Source organism: Nycticebus coucang, chromosome 1 (assembly GCF_027406575.1).
Source record: "Nycticebus coucang isolate mNycCou1 chromosome 1, mNycCou1.pri, whole genome shotgun sequence".
Classification (NCBI taxonomy): Eukaryota; Metazoa; Chordata; class Mammalia; order Primates; family Lorisidae; genus Nycticebus; species Nycticebus coucang.
In genome coordinates this window covers 12,806,130-12,828,799 of record NC_069780.1, presented here as the reverse complement: position 1 = coordinate 12,828,799, position 22,670 = coordinate 12,806,130, and the positions used below count along the sequence as shown (strand labels likewise).

General features: G+C 41.8%; 1 protein-coding gene across 2 annotated transcripts in view; it reads right to left on the bottom strand.

Annotated features, from left to right (window-relative positions):
• Positions 1-1,891: 1,891 nt before the first annotated feature.
• COPS4 (COP9 signalosome subunit 4) overlaps positions 1,892-22,670 on the bottom strand; it is a 44,454-nt gene continuing 23,675 nt past the window's right edge. Inside the window, exons 7-10 of one of the 2 annotated variants that reach the window (XM_053597511.1) lie at positions 17,990-18,160; positions 14,744-14,859; positions 12,738-12,822; positions 1,892-2,407 (exon numbers count right to left, since the gene is read on the bottom strand). In XM_053597511.1, the coding sequence (XP_053453486.1) occupies positions 2,274-2,407; positions 12,738-12,822; positions 14,744-14,859; positions 17,990-18,160 (506 nt within the window). In that variant the 3' untranslated portion in view covers positions 1,892-2,273. The remainder of the gene's footprint in view (positions 2,408-12,737; positions 12,823-14,743; positions 14,860-17,989; positions 18,161-22,670) is intronic. The other variant, XM_053597584.1, reaches the window with a different exon arrangement.

The following is a 22,670-nucleotide window of genomic DNA, read 5'->3' as shown; positions in this document are numbered from 1 at the left end:
TTAGCTGGGTGTTCTGGTGGGTGCCTGTGGTCCCAGGTACTTGGGAAGGTGAGGCAGAAGGATGGCTTCAGCTCAGGAGTTTGAAATTGCTGTGAGCTAGGCTGACACCAGAGCACTCTAGCCTAGGCAGCAGAGTAAGACTCTGTCTTAAAAAAAACAAACAAAAACTTCCATGTAAAAATTGCCCCGATTCAGCAGGAAGTAGCTAAAAGACTATGTCATACTTTCTCCCAAAGATATGGAAGAGTAAAATTGACAGTGGGGAGTATGTAAGGGGGGGGACGTCCTGAAAAAGGGTAGAAATGTTTTGTCTCTAAAATCCCCTACCCATCCTTTTTAAGAATTAAAACCTACATCCTTACTTCAAGCCAGTGGTCTAGAGGGGCAGTGAGTGTCCTTTGTTCCACAGAAGATAGCTCAGGAGCATTGTCAGGATGGACTTCCTGAGATTGTCTTAGCTGAAGATGGGATAAATCAGATCCATCAACTATAGTTGGACAGCAATAGCCTGAAGCTAAAAAGCTCTGTATTTCTGTTCAGAGGCAGGACGTTGGTATTTCAAGACATGCATCTGCCAAACACCCTTATTCCCAGAAAATTAATAAACTTTTCTTTCCTTCCCCTCAAACCACTTGTCCTTGTTTTTCCGATGCAGCCTCACGGACAAGTGCCCAACTTTCAGTAATGTAGGCTCCTTTAGAGTAGGCCCTCAAGAGTTTTCAACTCAAGCTAGTTCTCACTCAGCCTCCAGTAACTGTCAGTTATGATTTTAGTGTTCCTACCAGTTTCTAATTCCAGCAGTTTTTTCTCCCAATAAGCTGATCTCAACTGCGAGTCTCTGCGTCTGCTTGTCTCTCCAGTGCATGGCTGGTAGTTTGCCCTCTGACTTCGATTCAATGGATCTAAGAAAATCCACTGATTTTCCAGTCTGTTCAGCCTTTTGTAGTTGTTATTGTGAGGACGGGTTGATAACTTCCAAGCTCTGTAGATGTCAGAGCTGAAACTGGAAGTCACCTTTTTTTTTTTTTTGAGACGGAGTCTTATTCTGTCGCCCTGTGTAGAGTGCCATAAGCGTTTCAGCTTACAGCAACCTCACACTTTGGGACTTAAGTGATTCTTGCCTCAGCCTCCCAAGTATCTGGGACTACAGGCACCCGCCTCAACGCCCAGCTATTTTTCTGTTGCAGGTGTCGTTGTTGCTTAGGTGGCCCAGGCTGGGTTCGAAACCTCCAGCCTTGGTGGATGTGGCCAGTGCAGTAACCACTATGCTATAGGGGCTGAGCCAAGTCACTTTTTTCCCCCCCTAGAGACAGAATCTCGCTATACTGCCCTGGGTAGAGTGCCGTTGTGTCACGGCTCACAGCAACCTCCAGCTCTTGGGCTTAAGTGATTCTCTCCTGCCTCTGACTCCTAAGTAGGTGGGATTACAGGCGCCTGCCACAACGCCTGGCTGTTTTTTGGTTGCAGCCGTCATTGTTTGGTGGGCTTGAGTTGGATTCGAACCCACCAGCTCAGGTGTATGTGGCTGGCGCTTTAGCCACTTGAGCCACAGGGGCCAATCCTTTTTTTTTGGCCAGGGCTGGGTTTGAACCCGCTACCTCTGGCATATGGGGCCAGCGCCCTACTCCTTTGAGCCACAGGTGCTGCCCTGAGCCACCTATTTTTAAAATATTTCCCCATAACCCTCTAAGAAGCCTCCCCTGACTTTCCCCTGCTAAACGAAGAGCTACTATGTGCTCTAGCACCTGGTACAACGGGGACTATTATACTGTCTCTTGGCTTTCTGACTCTTTGAATGCTTGGAGAGCAGGTATTATGACTTACCTTTGCATTTCCAGCATATGATATAAATTGCTTCATTGAAGGAAAAAGGAACAAGACATTCTTCATGAATTAAAAACAAAGTACTACCTTTACTTGGCTCATTTCTCCATTTATTAGAATAACCACATTTGGAGAGGCACAAAGCACTTAAGTTTTATATGACTACAAAGTTATCACAAATTCCAAACTTTTTAGCCACAGATATCTTACCTACTCTGTTTAAAGAAAAAGCTTTCAAAACATCTGAGACAGCTTAATACGCAGAGACCCTGCATATATGGGAACTAGGTATTTTAAATGCTTGTACTTCCTGCTTTAATAATGTCTTCTTCAAATGGAGTCCAGCATAAAAGGGATTGAAATATATGGTGCAAACGCTTTGGAGAGAGTGAAATAAATCTGCACAACATGGGGAAAAAACATAGTGTGCACAGAAGTTCTGCAAGGATTCACTGAGCCATCTGGGCTTCCATGGCTTGTGCTGTCCATTCTGGTGCTGTTTGACTGATTTTCTCTAAAAGATTATTCACTTGGAAACACAGGGATTGGATCTGCTTGTCCCATGTTGGCAGGGCTTCTCGTGCTAAAGGAAAAAAAATGTACAAAATAGCAATTACCCCTTTGGATTCATAGCAAATGTGAGTTAAAGATCAATACAATAGCATTTTTTTTTTTTTTTTTGAGACAGAGTCTCACTTTGTCACCCTTGGTAGAGTGCAGTGATGTCACAGCTCACAGCAACCTCCAGCTCTTGGGCTTAGCCAATTATCTTGCCTCAGCCTCCCAAGTAGCTGGGACTATGGGCGTCCAGTCTGGCGGGGGCCAGGTTTGAACCCACCACCATCAGTATATGGGGCTGGCAGCGACCCACTGAGACACAGGAACTGCCCAATACAATAGTATTAATCATTTAAAAGTTTACTCTAAAAATCTTGTCTAATAAAATTAAGCTAATTAAGCAGTAGTTAAGAAAAGTACTCAAAACATTGATACAAAGTATCCAAACAACAACAGAAAAATACACATACATACATATTATTATAACTGGTGAGAATAATAAAAAACCTACCAACCAAACAACCTCGACCATAACCGTAATAGAAAAAGACAGTGTGCCCAAAGCTAGGTTGTTCATCACTGTTTACTGAGTCATAAGACACTGCCACCTACTGGGCAAAGTAAGTCTATTGATAAGTTCAAGGCTGTGTCTATTTGACTCTGAAAGATAAATGTAACATTTAAACCAAAAAAAAAGTCATCTTGAATCCACCAGGTTTTTCTCTATACCAGCAATATGAAGTTAGAAATTAAAAACTGAGGGGAAGGTCTCATTCCAGAAAGCACCAAAACTTACAAAAATAAGCACATTCAATGAGAAACAAAATCTATAAAATATTAATAAAATAACTTGTAGACACAAATCCCAGGTGGAAATATGTAGTAATATAAAAATTTCAGTCCTTCTTCCTTAATATATAACTTTAATGAAATTGCAAAGACAATCTTCCTTTTTTCTATTTTGCTTCTACAAGGATGATATTATTAAAGTTAATAAAAAGAATTTGGTATTTGAGAATGGCCAAGGTAATTCCGAAAATGAAGAACAGTGGTGGAATTGTGGTATATCTGTACAATACATACATTTGAAGTATCCAGCCTTAAAAAAGAATGAAGTACTGATTCCATGTCATGACATGAAGGAAACCCCAAAATACTATGCTGGGTGAAAGATATATTGTATCATATTGTATGATTCCATTTATATGAAATATCCAGAACAGGTAAATTCACAGAGACAAAAGGCAGATGGGTAGTTGCCAGGGGCTGTGGGGAAGAAGGAATGGGGAGTAGCTCCTAAAGGGTGTGCGTTCCTTTTGGGGTGATGAAAATGTTTTCAACTGAGATGGAGGTTGCAGAATGTTATGAACATACTACATGCTACTGAACTGTTTTCTTTAAAATGATTAATTTTATGACATATAAATTTCAAGTCAAGTAAAAATATATGGGCCAGGCGAGGTGGTGCACATATGTAATCCTAACATTCTGGGAGATCGAGGCTGGTCTGAGCCACAGCGAGACAACATCTGTAAAAATAGCTGGGTGTGTTGGGCGGCGCCTGTGGCTCAGTGAGTAGGGCGCCGGCCCCAGATGCCGAGGGTGGCGAGTTCAAACCCAGCCCCGGCCAAATTGCAACAAAAAAATAGCCGGGCATTGTGGCGGGCACCTGTAGTCCCAGCTGCTCGGGAGGCTGAGGCAAGAGAATCGCGTAAGCCCAAGAGTTAGAGGTTGCTGTGAGTCGTGTGACACCACGGCACTCTACCCCAGGGCAACACAGTGAGACTCTGTCTCTACCAAAAAAGAAAAGAAATCTTCCTCTTAAAAAAAAAAAAAAGAAAAAAAGAAAAAAAAAGAAGAAGAGAAAAAAAAAAAAAATAGCTGGGTGTGGGTGGCGCCTATGGCTCAGTTGGTAAGGCGCCGGCCCCATATACCGAGGGTGGCGGGTTCAAACCCAGCCCCGGCCAAACTGCAACCAAAAAATAGCTGGGCGTTGTGGCGGGCGCCTGTACTCCTAGCTACTCGGGAGGCTGAGGCAAGAGAATTGCCTTAAGCCCAGGAGTTGGAGGTTGCTGTGAGCTGTGTGAGGCCACGGCACTCTACCAAGGGCCATAAAGTGAGACTCTGTCTCTACGAAAATAAATAAATAAATAAATAAATAAAAATAAAAAATAAAAATAGCTGTGTGTTGTGGCGGGCACCTGTAGTCCCAGCTACTTGGGAGGCTGAGGCAAGAGAATCACTTAAGCCCAAGAGTTTGAGGTTGCTGTGAGCTGTGATGCCGTGGCATTGTACTGAGGGCAATAGAATGAAACTCTGTCTCAAAAAACAAAAACAAAAATAAGTGTTTGTTTTACCAATATTAAATTATTATTATTATTTTTTTTTTTTTGAGACAGTCTCACTGTCTCACCCTGCTCGCCCTGGGTAGAGTGCAGTGGTGTCATCATAGCTCACCACAACTTCGAACTCCTGGGCTCAAGAGATCCTCCCACCTTTGCCTCCCAAGTAGCAGGGACCACAAGTATACCACTGCATCCATCTAGTTTTTCTATTTTTATTTTTTTGAGACAGTCTTACTATGTCATCACTGGTAAAGTGCCATGGCATCATAGCTCACAGCAACCTCAAACTCTTGGCTCAAAGAAATTCTTTTGCCTCAGCCTCCCAAGTAGCTGGGACTACAGGCGCCCACTACAATGCCCGGCTATTTTTAGAGACAGGGTCTCACTCTAGCTCAGGCTGGTCTTGAACTCATGAGCTTAGGCAATCTACCTGCCTCAGCCTCCCAGAGTGCTAGGAGTATAGGCATGAGCCACCAAGCCCCGCCTAAAGATCATAATGTAAAAGGATGGGTTTTTTTTTTTGTTGTTGTTTTTTGTTTTTTTGAGCCAGAGTCTATGTTGCCCATGGCGTCACAGTTCAGAGCAACCTCAAACTCTTGGGCTTAAGCGATTCTCTTGCCTCAGCCTCCCAAGTAGCTGGGACTACAGGTGCCCGCCACAACGCCTGGCTATTTTTTGTTGTTGTTGTTGTAGTTGTCATTGTTGTTTAGCTGGCCCAGGCTTGGTTCGAACCCACCAGCCTCAGTGCATGTGGCTGGCACAATAACCACTGTGCCTCAGGCACTGAGTCAGGATGTTTTAATTAATAAATGATATTGCATAATTGCCAATTCATCTAGAAAAAACAACTAAATCATACCTTAAAATTATCCACAAAAATGAACTATAGATAAACTTCTTAATATAAAATAATAAATGATACTAGAAAAAAATATATATATTTTTTGTAGAAACAAAGTCTCACTGTACCGCCCTCGGGTAGTGTGCCATGACGTCACACGGCTCACAGCAACCTCCAACTCCTGGGCTTAAGCGATTCTCTTGCCTCAGCCTCCCGAGCAGCTGGGACCACAGGCGTCCGCCACAACGCCCGACTATTTTTTTGTTGCGGTTTGGCCAGGGCTGGGTTTGAACCCGCCGCCCTCGGCATATGGGGCCAGCACCCTACTCACTGAGCCACAGGTGCCACCCAATACTAGAAAATATTTTAAGAAAATACTAGTTTGACCCCAAGGTGGAAGAGACTTTTTTTTTTTTTTTTTTTTGCAGTTTTGGGTGGGGCCAGGCTTGAACCCACCACCCTCTGTATATGGGGCCAGCGCCTTACTCCTTGAGCCACAAGTGCTGCCCGGAGGAGACATTCTTAATACAGAAAACTCAAAAGCTATAACAATAAAAACTAACATATTTATGTGCATAAATATGTAAAAAAAGTGTTTATGGTATGCATGGCCTTCTAGAAAAATAACAGAGAATCGGAAAGATATCTGTAACACGTGTAACAGATAAAGTTAAAATTATCATAGTAAAAGCTATAACAAACTGATGCTGGAAAGTCAGAAAGAGAGGTATAAAGGAAGGAAGGAAGGCTTGGTGCTCGTAGCACAGTGGTTGTGAGCCCAGCCCAAACCCTCCCCAGGCCAGCTAAAACAATGACAAATGCAACAAAAAAATAGCAGGACGTTGTGGCAGGCACCTGAAGTCCCAGCTACTTGGGAGGCTGAGGCAAGAGAATCACTTAAACCCAAGAGTTTGAGGTCACTCTAAGCTGTGACTCCACAGCACTCTACCAAGGACAACATAGTGAGATTCTGTCTCAAAAAAAAAAAAATTAAAAAAACAAAAAAAGGAAGGAAATAGGCAAGAAAAGGTAATATTAATTCACAGAAGAGGAAACACTAATGACCAACACATAGAAAAATATTAAACTTCACAAGTGCCAATGCACATTAAAACATAATGTTTTTCTCCCATCACCTAGCAAAAGATAAAAAGAGTGGTAATATCTGTTGAAGAGTCATTTTCTTTTTGTTTTTTTCTGTTTTTAAGACAGAGTCTTGCTCTTTTGCCCTGGGTAGCAAGCAGTGGTGTCATCATAGCTCACTGCAACCTCAAATTCCTGGGCTCAAGTGATCCTCCTGCCTCAGCCTCCCAGAGAGCTAGGACTATAGGCATGAGCCACTTGGCCAGCCTATTCTCTCATACTGGTGGGATTGTAAAAAGCTACACTTTCTGTAAAGTAGACTGGTAGTATCTATTAAGAATCAAAATAACTAGCCGGGCGTTGTGGCGGGCACCTGTAGTCCCAGCTGCTCGGGAGGCTGAGGCAAGAGAATCGCTTAAGCCCAAGAGTTTGAGGTTGCTGTGAACCGTGTGACGCCACGGCAGTCTACCTGAGGGCGGTACAGTGACACTCTGTCTCTACAAAAAAAAAAAAAAAGAAAGAATCAAAATAACTGGCTGGGTGCAGCGGCTGACACCTGTAATCCTAGCACTCTGGGAGGCCTAGGCAGGTGAACTGCTTAAGCTCACAAGTTTGAGACTAGCATGAGCAAAAGCAACACCTGTTCTCTACTAAAAAATAGAAAAACTGAGGCAAGAGGATCACTTAAGCCCAAGACTCAGAGGCTGCTGTGAGCTATAATGTAATGTCACAGCACTCTACCCAGGGCAACAGCTTGAGTCTCAAAAAAAAAAGAAAAATCAAATTACTTTGATATAACAGTATTACTTTTGAGACTCTGTTCTATAGAAACAAGCATGCTGGTATATAAATGTATGTACCAGGGTATCACCTGAATGTCTAACAACAGATGAAGAGTTGGACTCCATAAAGTATTTACTACTATTAGAACAAGTAGATTGGTATCTACTGACTTGAAAATATGATAGCACAATAAATTTTAAAAGCAATTTACACAATACTATGTACTTTAAAATATAATTCCATAATCTCACTTAAAAAAAACTGTTTTTACATATCTGGATAAGCATCTAGGATCCTACAGGCTGTCAAATTAATACTAGTTACATTAGGGAGCTTGGATTAGAGGAATAGAGACAGGCATGGAAAGGTATTATGAACTTTTCCTCTATTTACTCTTGCAATGCATTACTTGTTATTATAAACATACTTACATTATAATGTTTTTTTTTTTGAGACAGTCTCACTATGAGTGCCGTAGCATCACAGCTCACAGCAACCTCAAACTCTTAGGCTTAAGCGATTCTCTTGCCTCAGCCTCCCAAGTAGCTGGGACTACAGGTGCCCACCACAAGGCCTGACTATTTTTTGATTGCAGTTGTCATTGTTTACAAGGCCCGGGTGGGGCTCGAACCCTCCAGCCTTAGTGTATGTGGCTGGCACCCTACTCACTGAACTACAGGCGCCGAGCCTACCACTGTAATTTTTTTAAAACGTAAGAAAACTAAAAAGAAAAATATTTCACATTCTATCAACTTAATATCAATTAAACTGTCTCTTCCCTTGATGACAGCTCTGCTATTGCGACTCACTATATACTCTATTTATTCAATATTTATTTATATATTTCTCATTTACAAGGTGCTGCGCACTGAAACAGATGCTGGACATACCAGAGAAAGTAAGAGTTTTATTACACAAACTTAGCTTGAAGCAGAAAAAAACATTAAAACAATTAGTTACACAATTGAAAATAATTAACAGTAGGGGGCTCAGCGCCTGCAGCTCAACAGCTAGGGCGCCTGCCACATACACCAGGGCTGGTGGGTTCGAACCCAGCCCGGGCCTGCCAAACAATGAAAACTACAACAACAACAACAAAAATAGCCGGATGCTGTGGTGGGCACCTGTAGTGCCAGCTACTTGGGAGGCTGAGGCAAGAGAATCGCTTAAGGCCTAGAGTTAGAGGTTGCTATGAGCTGTGATGCCACGGCATTCTACTGAGGGTGACATAGTGAGACTCTTGTCTCCCCCCACACACAAAATAAAAAAAGGCAAACAAATTTTTAAAAGGCCCAGTACAGGCTCATGCCTGCAATCCCAGCGTTTATGGAGGCTGAGGCCCTGAGTTCCAGACCTGCCTGGGCAACACAGTCCTGCTGTCCCAGCTGTATAGGCAGAGACGCAGGACTGCTTGAGCCCAAGAACTGAAGGTTGCAATAACTGTGACTGTGCTGCTGTACTCTAGTCCAGGTGACAGAGTAAAACCCTATCTCTAAAAACTAAACAAATAACCAAAAACAAAAAGAAGACCTATGTGACTGGATTGGCAAAGGAAATTTCGCAAGAGAGGACCAGGCAGAGCCTTTTGGAGCCTTTGTAGAACTTGGTTCTATAAACAATGGGGAAGACATTAGAGTTCAAGGAAGAGAATCATTTATGTTTGCTCTTTTAAAAGACCACAATCACTCCAGCTGTATTACATCCCTGGAACAGACAGGAACAATTTTAGATATGAGGAAAAAAAGGCTATTTTTCAAGACCAGACAAGGTTATGATAGTAGGATTCAGAACAGGCTGGTGACAGTAAGAAATGAAGAAAAATATATCCACGCCGGATACAAGAAGGAGGTAAAATCGACAGGATTCCGCGCAGAAAAGAAGAGACGGGGTCAAGGGTAAGGAGTGCTGGAGAGAGTGCAGCAAGGGGAGATGATGAACTTAGTTCTAGGTTACGGTTACTCCAAGATGCCCTGAAGCAATTATGTAGAAACACAGGGTTGGGATTTAGAAGAAAGATTTGTACTAGAAAGGTAATCTATGCATTATCTGTATCTGTGGTTCCCAACCACAGGTCATCTGTGCATTATCTGTATCTGTGGTTCTCAACCCCCAGGCCAGACCGGGCCAGCAGGAGGTGAGCAGCGGGGTGAGGGAAGCTTCATCTGTCCTCCCAGGGGCGGCCCATGGCTGGCATCACCACTTCATCTCCACCTCCTGTCAGTTCTGTGGTGGTATTAGGTTCCTACAGGAGCATGAACCCTACCGAAAACTGCACATGGAGGGATCTAGGCTGCGCACTCCTTATGAGAATCTAATGCTTGTGCCCTGAAGAGGAGCTGAGATGGTGATGCTGGCGCTGGGACCATATAGCTGCAGGAAAACAAGCTCAGGACTTGCACTGATCCTGCCTTATAGTGAGCTGTATAATTACTTCATTACATATTACAATGTAATAATAATAGAAATAAAGTGTACAATAAATGTAATGCACTTCGATCATCCCCAAACTTTCCCCCTGCTCCCTGGTCCATAGAAAAATTGTCTTTTTACTTTTTTTTTTTTGAGACAGAGTCTCACTTTGTCAACCTTGGTAAAGTGCCCTGCCATCACAGCTCACAGCAACCTCAAACTCTTGGGCTCAAGTGATTCTCTTGCCTCAGCTTCCCGAGTATCTGAGACTACAGGCACCCGCCATAACACCTGACTATTTTTTTTTTTTTTTAGAGACAGAGTCTCACTGTACCGCCCTCGGGTAGAGTGCCATGACGTCACACAGCTCAGAGCAACCTCTAACTCTTGGGCTTACGCGATTCTCCTGCCTCAGCCTCCGGAGCAGCTGGGACTACAGGCGCCCGCCACAATGCCCGGCTATTTTTTGGTTGCAGTTTGGCCGGGGCTGGGTTTGAACCCGCCACCCTCGGCATATGGGGCCGGTGCCCTACTCACTGAGCCACAGGTTCAGTTGACTATTTTTTTAGAGCCAGGGTCTTGCTCTTGCTTAAGCTGGTCATGAGCTCAGGCAATCTACCTGCCTTGGCTTCCCAGAATGCTAGGATTACAGGCGTAAACCACAGCGCCCGGCTGGAAAAATTGTCCTACATGAAACTGGTTCCTGATGCAAAAAGGTTGAGAGCTGCTAGTCTACAACAGAGATAGTAACTAAATCCAAGGGAACAGATGAAATTACCTATGGAAACTCAGTAGTGTGAGGAGGAAAAGGCATAGGATTAAACCCTAAGTAACTCCAATATTTAAATTTAAAGGCACTACAGAATTTACAAAGATGATTACAAAGAATACTTGGAGAAACAGGAGGAAAACAGGAAGACAGGGTGGAAGAGATGACAGAAGTAAAGATGGTAGGGTGGGGAGGGTGTTCAAAAAGAAGTGAGTAATTGGCTCAGCGCCCGTGCACAGTGTTTACGATGCCAGCCACATACACCAAGGGTGGCGGGTTTGAACCCAGCCCGGGCCAACTAAACAACGGCAACCAAAAAATAGCTGGGCTTTGTGGGGGGCGCCTGTAGTCCCAGCTACTTGGGAGGCTGAGGCAAGAGAATCACTTAAGCCCAAGAGTTTGAGGTTGCTGTGAGCTGTGACACCACAGCACTCTATCGAGGAAGATACAGTGAGACTCTGTCTCAGAAAAAAAAAAAAAAAGTGAGTAATCAACACACTCTGATATACCGATAAGTTAAGATGAGAACTGGTCAGAAGGGCTCTACAAGAGGTGGGGGGTGGGGGAGGAAAAGAAGAGAAAAAATGGGGGGAAAAGGATGAGACCTCGAAGATAAAAGAATTTTTGTTTAAAATGAGGGAGTCCTGAGGATGTTTAAATATTGATGGAAAAAAGCCAACAGAGAGAGAAAGGATAAAAAGATAAAAATAATTATGAACCTCGGGTTGCTAAAAATTATTATTATTTTTTTAAGGGGTTAGGAAGAGGAACCAAAGCCCAACAGGAAGAATAAGACAGGGAAATGGAAACCATGTCCAGTATGACAAGAAGGAAGAAAAAGACAGACTTAGATCTATATCTAAAATTTAGATGTTTATAAATCTGATAAAGAAGTTAAAATATTTCATACTAATGGCTTTTTTTCTATGAAACAGGAAACAAGGTTTTCCTGCTGAGAGTGAAGGAGAAAAAAGACCAGAGATTTAAGAAAAATAAAATTCAAAATAGTTGCTCCAAACTAGAAAAAAAGTGGACTAGATAAGTGTACCATGAGTCCCAGATAGTACTGCGGACCTGTGACCTTGAATTTACAGTGATATCAGTCTGTTATCATTTGAGGTCAGTCTGTCTGATGTCTGGCTCTTTTCCATCAACATTAGCTACCCGAGTATAGACATGGAAAAGATGGAAAATGAGTTCATTCAAGATTAAGTTTTGCTGGACAACAGAAAAGTGTTGTGGGGTACCTGTAATGAAATAATTTAGGTGCATGGAATCCCAGCTAAATAGGAAGAGAAGGAAGAACTAAAAAGGGTCACACTAACTGGAAGAAATCAAAAGAGTCGATGGACAGACCAGAGACTCCAATGTGGACAAGGCAGAGTTGAGTGGGAGTAAGTTAGACCAGTAGAGAGTAGACCAGTAGAGAGACAGGAAAAAGGCTACAATCAAGGTAAGGTATTTCATATTAAAATTCTACAAGTGAACAGTTCTGGGTAAAGCCAAGTCCAGAGCAGCGGTTCTCAACCTGTGGGTCGCGACTCCTTTGTAACAATGAAAATACATCCTGCATATCAGATATTTACGATTCACAACAGTAGCAAAATTACAATTACGAAGTAGCAACAAAAATAATTTTACGGTCAGGGGTCACCATAACACAAGGAATTGTATTAAAGGGTTGAGGCATTAGGAAGGTTGAGAACCACTGGTCCAGAGTATAAATGAGGTGAGACTAGGAAGCTGAGAAGGTACAGGGCAGTGAGAAAGTTGAGGGATCCCCTGACCTGTCTGCCTCCATTAGTTTAATGAGCTGCTGAATAGGAAGTGCAGCTGTTATTTCTAGGGGCCTGATACATGACACAAGATCAATAAATGTTTGAAGAGTAAATCAATGAACTCATACGATTCAAGTTTCAAATTTTCCTTTAACGTAGGAAATTCTGCATTAAGTAGATTCATGAATATAACTTCTTAAAAATTATTTTAAATGGTTTCTTTTGGAAATAAGCTCATTCCAGTAATAAGATTCTGAATCAAAGGAAATTGTTCAGCATGTTTTAATCATAAATATATAGCAGCTCACTGCCATTTCATTATGACAGAAATGCAAAAAACCTCTTACTTTCAAAATGAACTATTCCATCAATCTGGTCAATAAATCCATTCATACGTCCTTCTGTTATCATTTGAGATGCTATCTTTTCTGCCTACAAAAAAAAAAAAAAACAAAAAACTCTCAGAAACTTTAATTATTATCTAATAGTCATTCACATAAAGATAAGTGAAAGCTTTTGGCTTAAGTACCTACAGCCAAACTTTATATGTGTGTTCATCTGCCATTCACTAGAAGAACAAGTCTTATAAGTCTAGATATTTCCCCAATTATTTCTGGGCACAACCCATTATTTTAAGTTAATTGGCATCTATTTTCCTTGTGAAAAAAAAATTTTTTTGAGACAGAGTCTCACTATGTCGCCCTCAGTAGAGTGCTGTTGTATCAGCTCACAGCAACCTTAAATTCTTGGGCTTAAGTGAGTCTCTTGCCTCAGCCTCCCAAGTAACTGGGAATACAGGTACCTGCCACAACGCCCGGCTGTTTTTTTTGCAGTTGTCATTGTTGTTTGAGCTGGCTCGGCCGGGTTTGACTCCGCCAGCCTCGGTGTATGTGGCCAGCACCCTACCCACTGACCTAGGGGCGCCGCCCAAGGCTCTGTTTCAAAACAAAAATCAAATTAACAACAACAAAAGGATATTTACTTCCCTTAGTCTGAGCAAGAGATCACACCTCAAAACCAAAAGGAAAGTTTTTTGTCGTTGTTGAGTAGCTGGGATGAAAGGTATACACCACCATACCTGGCTAACTATTTTATTTTTGTAGAGACAGGGTCTCACTTTTGTTCAAGCTAATCTTGAATGCCCAACCTCAAGTAATCCTCCTGCCTCAGCCTCCCATAATGCTAGGACTACAGGTGTCAGCCACCATGCCCAGTCAGGAAAGCATCTTTTTTTTTTTGGCCGGGGCTGGGTTTGAACCCACCACCTCCAGCATATGGGACCGGCGCCCTACTCCTTGAGCCACAGGTGCCGCCCAGGAAAGCATCTTTTGATGGCAACTGAAGCCTTGGTTCCCAAATTGTTCCACTTCCTTTATTGTGTATTGAATGTGTACAAGTAAAGGAACTGTAAAAAAATTCTAAACTAAAATTTCACTACCAGATAAAAGGGATAGCTTTAAGGTCTGCAAGTTAGGTAAGGTTGATTGCTTACTTTTAATATTATTTAAAATTAAGAGAATGTTTTGTAAACGATAATTGGTAATTTGTGGAAATTTATACATAAGTAACCAACCCCAAGACTAAGAATGAAATTAAATTCCCTAGTAAGTCAGTCAACTTAAGTTAAATCAAGTAACTCAACAGAATTACTGAACCATTACCAAAGTCATTCTCTCAAGGAGATGAAATATTTAACCTTAACCTTTGAGTCAATCTAGGGCAGAAAAAAGAAGTAAAGCAAGTGTCAAAATCTTAAATTATGGCTGGGCACCCGTAGCTCAGCGGTTAGTGCGCCAGCCACATACATCAAGGCAGGTGGGTTTGAACCCAGCCTTGGCCTGACAAACAACGACAACTGTAACAAAAAAAATAGCCGGGCGTTGTGGCGGGCGCCTGTAGTCCCAGCTACTTGGGAGGCTGAGGCAAGAGAATCACTTATGCCCAAGAGTTTGAGGTTGTTGTGAACTGTGACGCCACAGGAAGGTGACATAATGAGACTCTGTCTCAAAAAAAAAAAAAAAATCTTAAATTAGTCAGAAATGAGAAACCACTATGAAGTGGACGTAGACACTAAACAAAGATATTTTCACGAAATGGGTGTCATAACCTGAAACTTCAAGATTTCCATTCTAGGTTACTTTATCACAAAACATAATTTAAAAAGCCCAAAACATTAAGACAATTCCATTACACTACTATTTAACATTTAAATAATTTATTTCCATTTACTTGAGGCTTTTTATGTATAATTTTTGTGGTAGCTGCTAACATTCATCAATTATATATTTCTTTTCTTCACTTCACTAGTTTTGTCTCTTAACTTCCTTTCTATACATTGGAATCAAGAAAATACCTTAGCTGCCGGGATCTCTAAAAGAGCTCCAAGTTCTTCAAAGGTAATATTATTATATAATTTGCTTGCAGACAACAAATTGTGTTCAATAACAGCTCTGTCCAAGATGCTGGAACCTTAAGTAAACATAAATAAGACAGTTGTTAAGTTTGAAACTAGTTTTACACTCTAAAACAGCGGTTCTCAACCTGCGGGTCGTGACCCCTTTGGGGGTCAAACGACCCGTTCACAGGAGTTGCCTAAAACCATCCTGCTTATCAGATGTTTACATTACGATTCATAACAGTAGCAAAATTGCGGTTATGAAGTAGCAACAAAAATAATTTTATGGTTGGGGGTCACCACAACATGAGGAACTGTATTAAAGGGTTGTGGCATTAGGAAGGTTGAGAACCACTGCTCTAAAGACACTTTTTCTGAAAATTTCTAGATATGTAATAATTAAAAGCATCATCTTTATTTTTCTGATCAATTTCTGATCAAAATGTTTTAAGTACTGGAAAACACAGCAAGACCACATCTCCATAAAAAAACAAACAAACAAAAAAATTAGTTAGGCATGGTGGCATGTGTCTATAGTCCCAGCTACTTGGGAGGCTAAAGGCAGGAGGATCACATGAACCCAGGAGCTTGAGGCAGCAACGACCTATGACTATGCCACTGACCTCCAGCTTAGGCAACAGAACAAGACCTTGTCTCTAAAACAAAATTAAAGGCCAGGTGTGGTGGCTCACACCTGTAATCCCAGTACTTGGGAGGCTGAGGCAGGTGGATTTCCTGAGTCCACAGGTTCAAGACTAGCCTGAGCCAGAGAGAGACCTCATCTCTAAAAAATAGCCAGGCATTGTGGTGGGCTCTTGTACTCCCAGATACTTGGGAAGCTGAGGCAAGAGGATCACTTAAGCCTAAGAGTTGGAGGTTGCTGTGAGCTAGATGCTACGGCACTCTACTGAGGGTGCTGCTGTCCTAAGAGAAAAAAGATAGCAAGATGCTTTCACTTGCAAAGTGAAACTGTCTCAAAAAAAAAAAAAAAAAAGACCATCCTGGGCAACATAGCAAGACCCTGTCTCTAAAGAAAATAAAAAAATTAGCCAGGGATAGTGGCATGCATCTGGGGTCCCAGCTATTCTGGAGACTGAGGCAGGAGGGTTACTTGAGCCCAGAAGTTCAAAATTACAGTGAGCTATGAGCAATACCACTGCACTCAAGCCTGAACTACACAGCATGACCCTGTCTCAAAAAAAGAGTAGCAAAATCAAAACACATAAATGTTACTTGCAGATGCTGTATAAATTTAATTTTAAGCTGTCTAGCAGCCCATTAAAACTAGCCAGTTTATCAATTTACAATGTGAGTAAATAAGGTAAAAGCTAATTGCTCAGAAGAAACACAACTAATCCTAAAACCATGAACGAATTTTTCCTGAGGTTCTACATCTGGAGTATCCTATGGAAAAAAAAATGTTTTGAGAATAAAACATGAAAATAAACTGAATTGCTTCTTAAAGTGCGATTAAATAAAAGAAATTCAAAAGGAGGTCAATCCTCTCACACTGGTCTGGCTTAACAGTAAGATTGCATGAAGTATACTTTTCAGCCAGGCCTACCTAAAGACTTTGCAGCTAATCTGCATGTTTAACTTGATCTTTTCCATGTTTCTGATCATTTACATCTCTCTCTTTTTTTTTTTTTTGAGACAGAGTCTCAGTATGTTGCCCTCACTACAGTGCTATGGCATCACAGCTCACAGCAACCTCTAACTCTTAGGCTTAAGTGATTCTCTCGCCTCAGCCTCTTAAGTAGCTGGGACTACAGGTGCCTGCCACAATGCCTGGCTATTTTTGTTGTTGTCATCGTCGTTGCCAGTTGTCATTGTTGCTTAGCTGGCCTGGGCTGGGTTCAAACCTGCCAGCCTCAGTGCATGTGGCCAGTGCGATAACCATTGTGCTTCAGGCTCTGAGCCTACATCTCTATTTTTATTATCATGTGTGTTACCATTACAAGCTTCTTTAAAACCTCTCTAGACAGGGCAGTGCCTGTGGCTCAGTGAGTAGGGTGCTGGTCCCATATACCAAAGGTGGCGGTTTCGAACCCGGCCCTGGCCAAACTGCAACAACAATAACAAAAAATAGCTGGGCAGGGGTGGCGTCTGTGTCTCAAAGGAATGGGGCGCTGGCCTCATATATCAGAGGCGGTGGGTTCAAACCCAGCCCCAGCCAAATCATGCAAAAAAAAAAAAAAAAAAAAAAAAATAGTCGGGCTTTGTGGCGGGTGTCTATAGTCCCAGCTACTCGGGAGGCTGAGGCAAGAGAATCAGCTAAGCCCAAGAGCTGGAGGTTGCTGTGAGCTGTGACGCCATAACACTCTAATGAGGGCGAGGCAACAAAGTAAGACTCTGTCTCTAAACAAACAAACAAACAAAAGCCTCTCTAGACAAATGTACATAAAATTATTAATATCACAAACAAGCAATTATTAAAAACTTTTCCTGGCAAAGGCAGTCTGACTCAAGCAGATATTTCCCTTAACTAGGAAATATGACACCTAGTTCTATTCTTATTGGCAACACTTTACCCTGAGTAACCTTGGGGCGAGCTATGCCAAATTTTTGTCTATGTAAAACAAGATGGGAGAATTATTCTACTACAACCTGATACTTAGGATTAATTTATCAATGGTTTGAGTTTTTTTAAAAACCAGGCATTATTGGGCGGCGCCTGTGGCTCAGTGAGTAGGGCGCCGGCCCCATATGCCGAGGGTGGCGGGTTCAAACCCAGCCCCGGCCAAACTGCAACAAAAAAATAACTGGGTGCTGTGGCGGGCACCTGTAGTCCCAGCTACTCGGGAGGCTGAGGCAAGAGAATCGCTTAAGCCCAGGAGCTGGAGGTTGCTGTGAGCTGTGTGATGCCACGGCACTCTACCAAGGGGCATAAAGTGAGACTCTGTCTCTACAAAAACAAACAAACAAAAAAAAAACCAGGCATTATAACATAATCTATAATTTTTCTCCTCTTATAGTTTCTAAAAAATGCATTACTTCACGAAATGCTTTACGATAGGGCTATTTTTATATTGGAAGCCCATGTTTGTGTATGCCACTTAACTCTGATATAATATTCCTCTTCTTCTTTTTATGAGGAAGTGCTATACAGAAATATAAAAAGATAGCAAGATGCTTCTTATTTAACATCATTTCTACGCGTCTGTACCCAAATATTTACCACCATGTACAAGACATGATCATTACCATCAGCTGTAGTTGCTTTCTGGTGCGGCATCAACATGGCAGCAAATTCTTGAAGTTGATTTCCCCTGATGATCCTGTCTAGGTACATTTTTTCTAGGATCCCATAAGCAGCCAGTTGCTGGCACCTTTCATCCTTAAAAAGAGTAGCTAGCATCCGAGAACGCTGCTGTCCTAAGAGAAACAAGTCAGCATCAAATATTTCCATAATTCTTCTTTAATAAAAACTATCTTAAGACCACTTTTGTCTACCATTAGGAAATATATGTCAATACTCATTATTCACAGTTGCTACTGGTCTATAAAATTGCTGCAAACATTGCATTAGCAAATATTCAACAGCTACTCCAATGGGAAAAAAGAGCTAGGTTCTGTGAGCCTCTGGGTCACAATATTTTTGTCAGCCAATCAATCTATAACCTTGCTTAATGTGTGTTTCTGTTTAAATACATCTTATTTAATATATACTATTTGGGGCCCTGGCCACATACACTGGGGCTGGTGGATTCGGACCCAGCCCGGGGCCTGCTAAAAACAACAACGACGACAAAAAATAGCCGGGCGTTGTGGCAGGCGCCTGTAGTCCCAGTCCCAGTTAGTGGCTGAGGCAAGAGAATCGCTTAAGCCCAAAAGTTTGAAGTTGCTGTGAGCTGTGACGCCACAGACTCTACCTAGGGTGACAGCTTCAGACTCTGTCTCAAAAAATATATATCTTATTGGTTCATTAACATCAAACTTACGACCAATACTACAACTCATAACTAAATGAAGCTTATCTAACACTAAATTTGCTCTTTAGGTACTTGAGAACACTAGACAGCACTTCAGCACTATGGTCATGAGCTATTTTAAACAAGAAAATAGCTGATCAAAGCACAAGAATATGGAAAACATGATATTAAATATACCACGAGAAAGATACCTGTTTATAATATAAGAGCTGAAACAAAGAGCAGAGCATGTTCAACCAGTGAAGATAAATGCACTGGGTCACTCAAATTTTTTGCTACTCTGCACATGTCTACAAATAACTGTGAATACTGCAAATTTTGGCTATGGGGTAATGAATACAGTTTTAGCAAGTAGGTAAATTCACAAACATGGAATCCACATGAGAATCAACAGTACATTCATGTGTAAAGACCCAGATGGAAACCAAAATGTGGTAAGTGTTGAGAAGTACAGGTGATGTTCTATTTTCTTTTTCTTGCTTACTTGTACTTCTATAATGAATATGTATTAATTTGCTAATAAAATAATCTATAAAACATTGGGCGGCACCTGTGGCTCAATGGGTAGGGCGCCGGCCCCAAATACCGAGGGTGGCGGGTTCAAACCCAGCCCCGGCCAAACTGCAACAAAAAAATAGCCAGGCGTTTTGGTGGGTGCCTGTAGTCCCAGCTACTCAGGGGGCTGAGGCAGGAGAATCACTTGAGCCCAGGAGTTGGAGGTTGCTGTGAGCTGTGATGCCACAGCACTCTACTGAGGGCAATAACGCGCAATAAATAAATACATAATAATAATTTATAAAAATTAATGTTTATCTGTTAGGAAACTTAATATTCATAGTTTCAATTTATACTTTCAGTTTCACATGACAACTGATGACATAAAAAAAAAAACTAGTGGAAAAGTACCATCAATAATCCTTTTCTTTTTCATATATTTCTAGCTCTGTATACTGAAAAAGCCTAACTGTAATGACACCCAGTAGCAATGAGCCTACCTAGCATCCAAATCTTGGTATCCTATTAAAAAGAACTAGGGGGCTGGGCGCCATGGCTCACACCTATAATGCTAGCACTCTGGGACTCCAAAGTGGGTAGAATGCCTGAGCCAGAGTGAGGGCAGCGCCTGTGGCTCAAAGGGTTGGGTGCTGACCCCATATGCTGGAGGTAGTGGGTTCAAGCCCAGCCCTGGCCAAAAATTGGAAAAAAAAAAAAAAAAAAAAAGACCTCATTTCTAAAAATAGCTGGGTGTTGTGGGGGGCACCTGTAGTCCCAGCTGAATGGGAGGCTGAGGCAAGAGAATCGCTGGAGCCCAAAAGTTTGAGGTTGCTGTGAGCTATGATCCCCAGGCAGTCTACCAAGGACAACAAAGTAAGACTTTGTTTCCATAAATAAATAAATAGAACTAGTGATCCTTGAAAAATAGCTGATTCCAAGTCTAGGCGAGGGAAAGTATTATACACGATAAACCCAAGGCATCTTTTTATGCTAATTCACAGGAAAGTATGCAAAGACTAATGAAGCCAAGTCAGTAAGACATGACCTGGGTCACATTTGGAACAATTTGAACTTCAAAAGAACAACTATAATTTATATTAACACATTGATCTTTTTGTTTTGAGACAGTCTCACTATGTTGTCCTCGCCCTTGGTAGAGTGCCATGGCAGCACAGTTCACAGCAATCTCAAACTCTTGGGCTTAAACCAGTGGTTCTCAACCTTCCTAATTGCCTCGTAGTTACAAATGGGAAAAAGGGGTTGCTACCTACAGGTTGAGAACTGCTGGCTTAAACGATTTTCTTGCCTCAGCCTACCAAGTAGCTGGGACTACAGGTGTCCACCACACACCTGGCTATTTTTTGGTTATAGTTGTTGTTTGGCAGGCCTGGGCTGGGTTCAAACCCGCCAGCTCCGGTGTATGTGGCTAGCGCCCTAGCTGCTGAGCTACAGGCGTCCAGCCTATTGTAATACATTGAATAAATAAAAAGCTGAGTCAAATATTTAAGAATGTCCATGGTAGTATTATTCCTAATTGCCAATAATAAGATTCGTACAACGGACTACCACATAACAATGAAAATGAAGAAAATGCAACTAAACATAACAGTATGGATACATTTCATAAAGTTGAGCGGAAGAAGCATGACAAGAATAAATATAAGATTTCATTTGTATAAAAATAAGGAGCAGGATCACATATTCTAGTGATTGTTCTATGGGGTGGGGAATTGAGGCTAGTCACTAGGATAAAGCATAAAGGAGGTTTAAGGGGGTGCTGGCAATATTGTTTCTTGTTCTGGATGCCGGTTATATGCAAGTGTTCAGTGCATGAAAATTTATCAAGCAGTACCCTTTTGATATGTGCACTTTTCTGAGTGTTTATTATATAACAGATGAATAAGGAGAAAATAATACATAGTGATACTTTAAATAAAAAGAAGAAAAAGGGGCTCGGTGCCTGTAGCTCAGCGGCTAGAACACCAGCCACATACACTGGAGCTGGTGGGTTCGAATCCCACCCAGGCCTGCCAAACAACAATGACAACTACAACCAAAAAATAGTCGGGCATTGTGGCGGGCGCCTGTAGTCCCAGCTACTTGGGAGGCTGAGGCTAGAGAATCGCTTAAGCCCAAGAGTTTGAGGTTGCTGTAAGCCATGATGCCATAGGACTCTACCGAGGGTGACATAATGAGACTCTGTCTCAAAAAAACAAAAAGAAAAAGGAAAAGTTCATGCACAAGAACAGAATTGGCAGATCATCATTTTGCAACATACAATGTAATGAATGACCCAGACAAGGATTACTGATACTAAATTATTATGTGAAAGGTAGTGGACACAGGATTTTTGTAGAGTTTCAAAGCATAACACCACAGCTGATTTACTAAATACAAGGAGGAAAATGTACCTTTACAATGAAGTCTCTAACCCACGACAAAACTCAGCATGACTAATAGTGGGACAACCTGAGATTACAAGCCCTCTGATGTTACAAGCAAAAGTACATGGCATCAGTGTGAGGTATTCGTCCTAGAACAACTTAACATGAATCTAAACGTAGCCTTTGACTAATGTCCAGTTCAAAGGAATATATGAGATTAAGGAAAAAGTAAACAATATGTATCAGACAAATCAAGAACGAAGGACAGTTCACACAACAAATTCCTTGAACTCTTCAAAAGGTTAGTATTATTTTTTTAAGTGAGGAAATTATTCTAGACCAAACGAATCTAAAGAGACAATCGCTAAATGCCATGCATGAACCTGTTCAGAGGGGGAAAGGTAGCTATCAAAGATATTCCTAAAACGACCAGACATTAAGAATATGGACCAGATGATAGATTCTACAGCCGAATCATTGTTAATTTTCTTAGAGATAAGGTATCGTAGCCATGTAGAAAAATGTCCTTATACTTAGGAGATGCACAATGATCTATAAGGTGAGACCATCATGATGCCATACAACTTACTTTAAAATGACACATCAAAAAATAAGAGAGGGGGCGGCGCCTGTGGCTCAGTCGGTAAGGCGCCGGCCCCATATACCGAGGGTGGCGGGTTCAAACCCAGCCCCGGCCGAACTGCAACAAAAAAATAGCCGGGCGTTGTGGTGGGCACCTGTAGTCCCAGCTACTCAGGAGGCTGAGGCAAGAGAATTGCTTAAGCCCAGAAGTTGGAGGTTGCTGTGAGCTGTGTGAGGCCACGGCACTCTACTGAGGGCCATAAAGTGAGACTCTGTCTCTACAAAAAAAAATAATAAATAAGAGAGGTAAGGCCAGGCACAATGGCTCACACCTATAATCCTAGCACTCTGGGAGGCTGAGGTGGCTGAGCTTGAGCTCAGAAGTTCAAGACCAGCCTGAGCATGAGAGAGACCCCCATCTCTACTAAAAATAGGAAAAAAAAAAAAAAAAAGTAGCCAGGTATGGTGGTACACGTCTGTAGTCTCACCTAT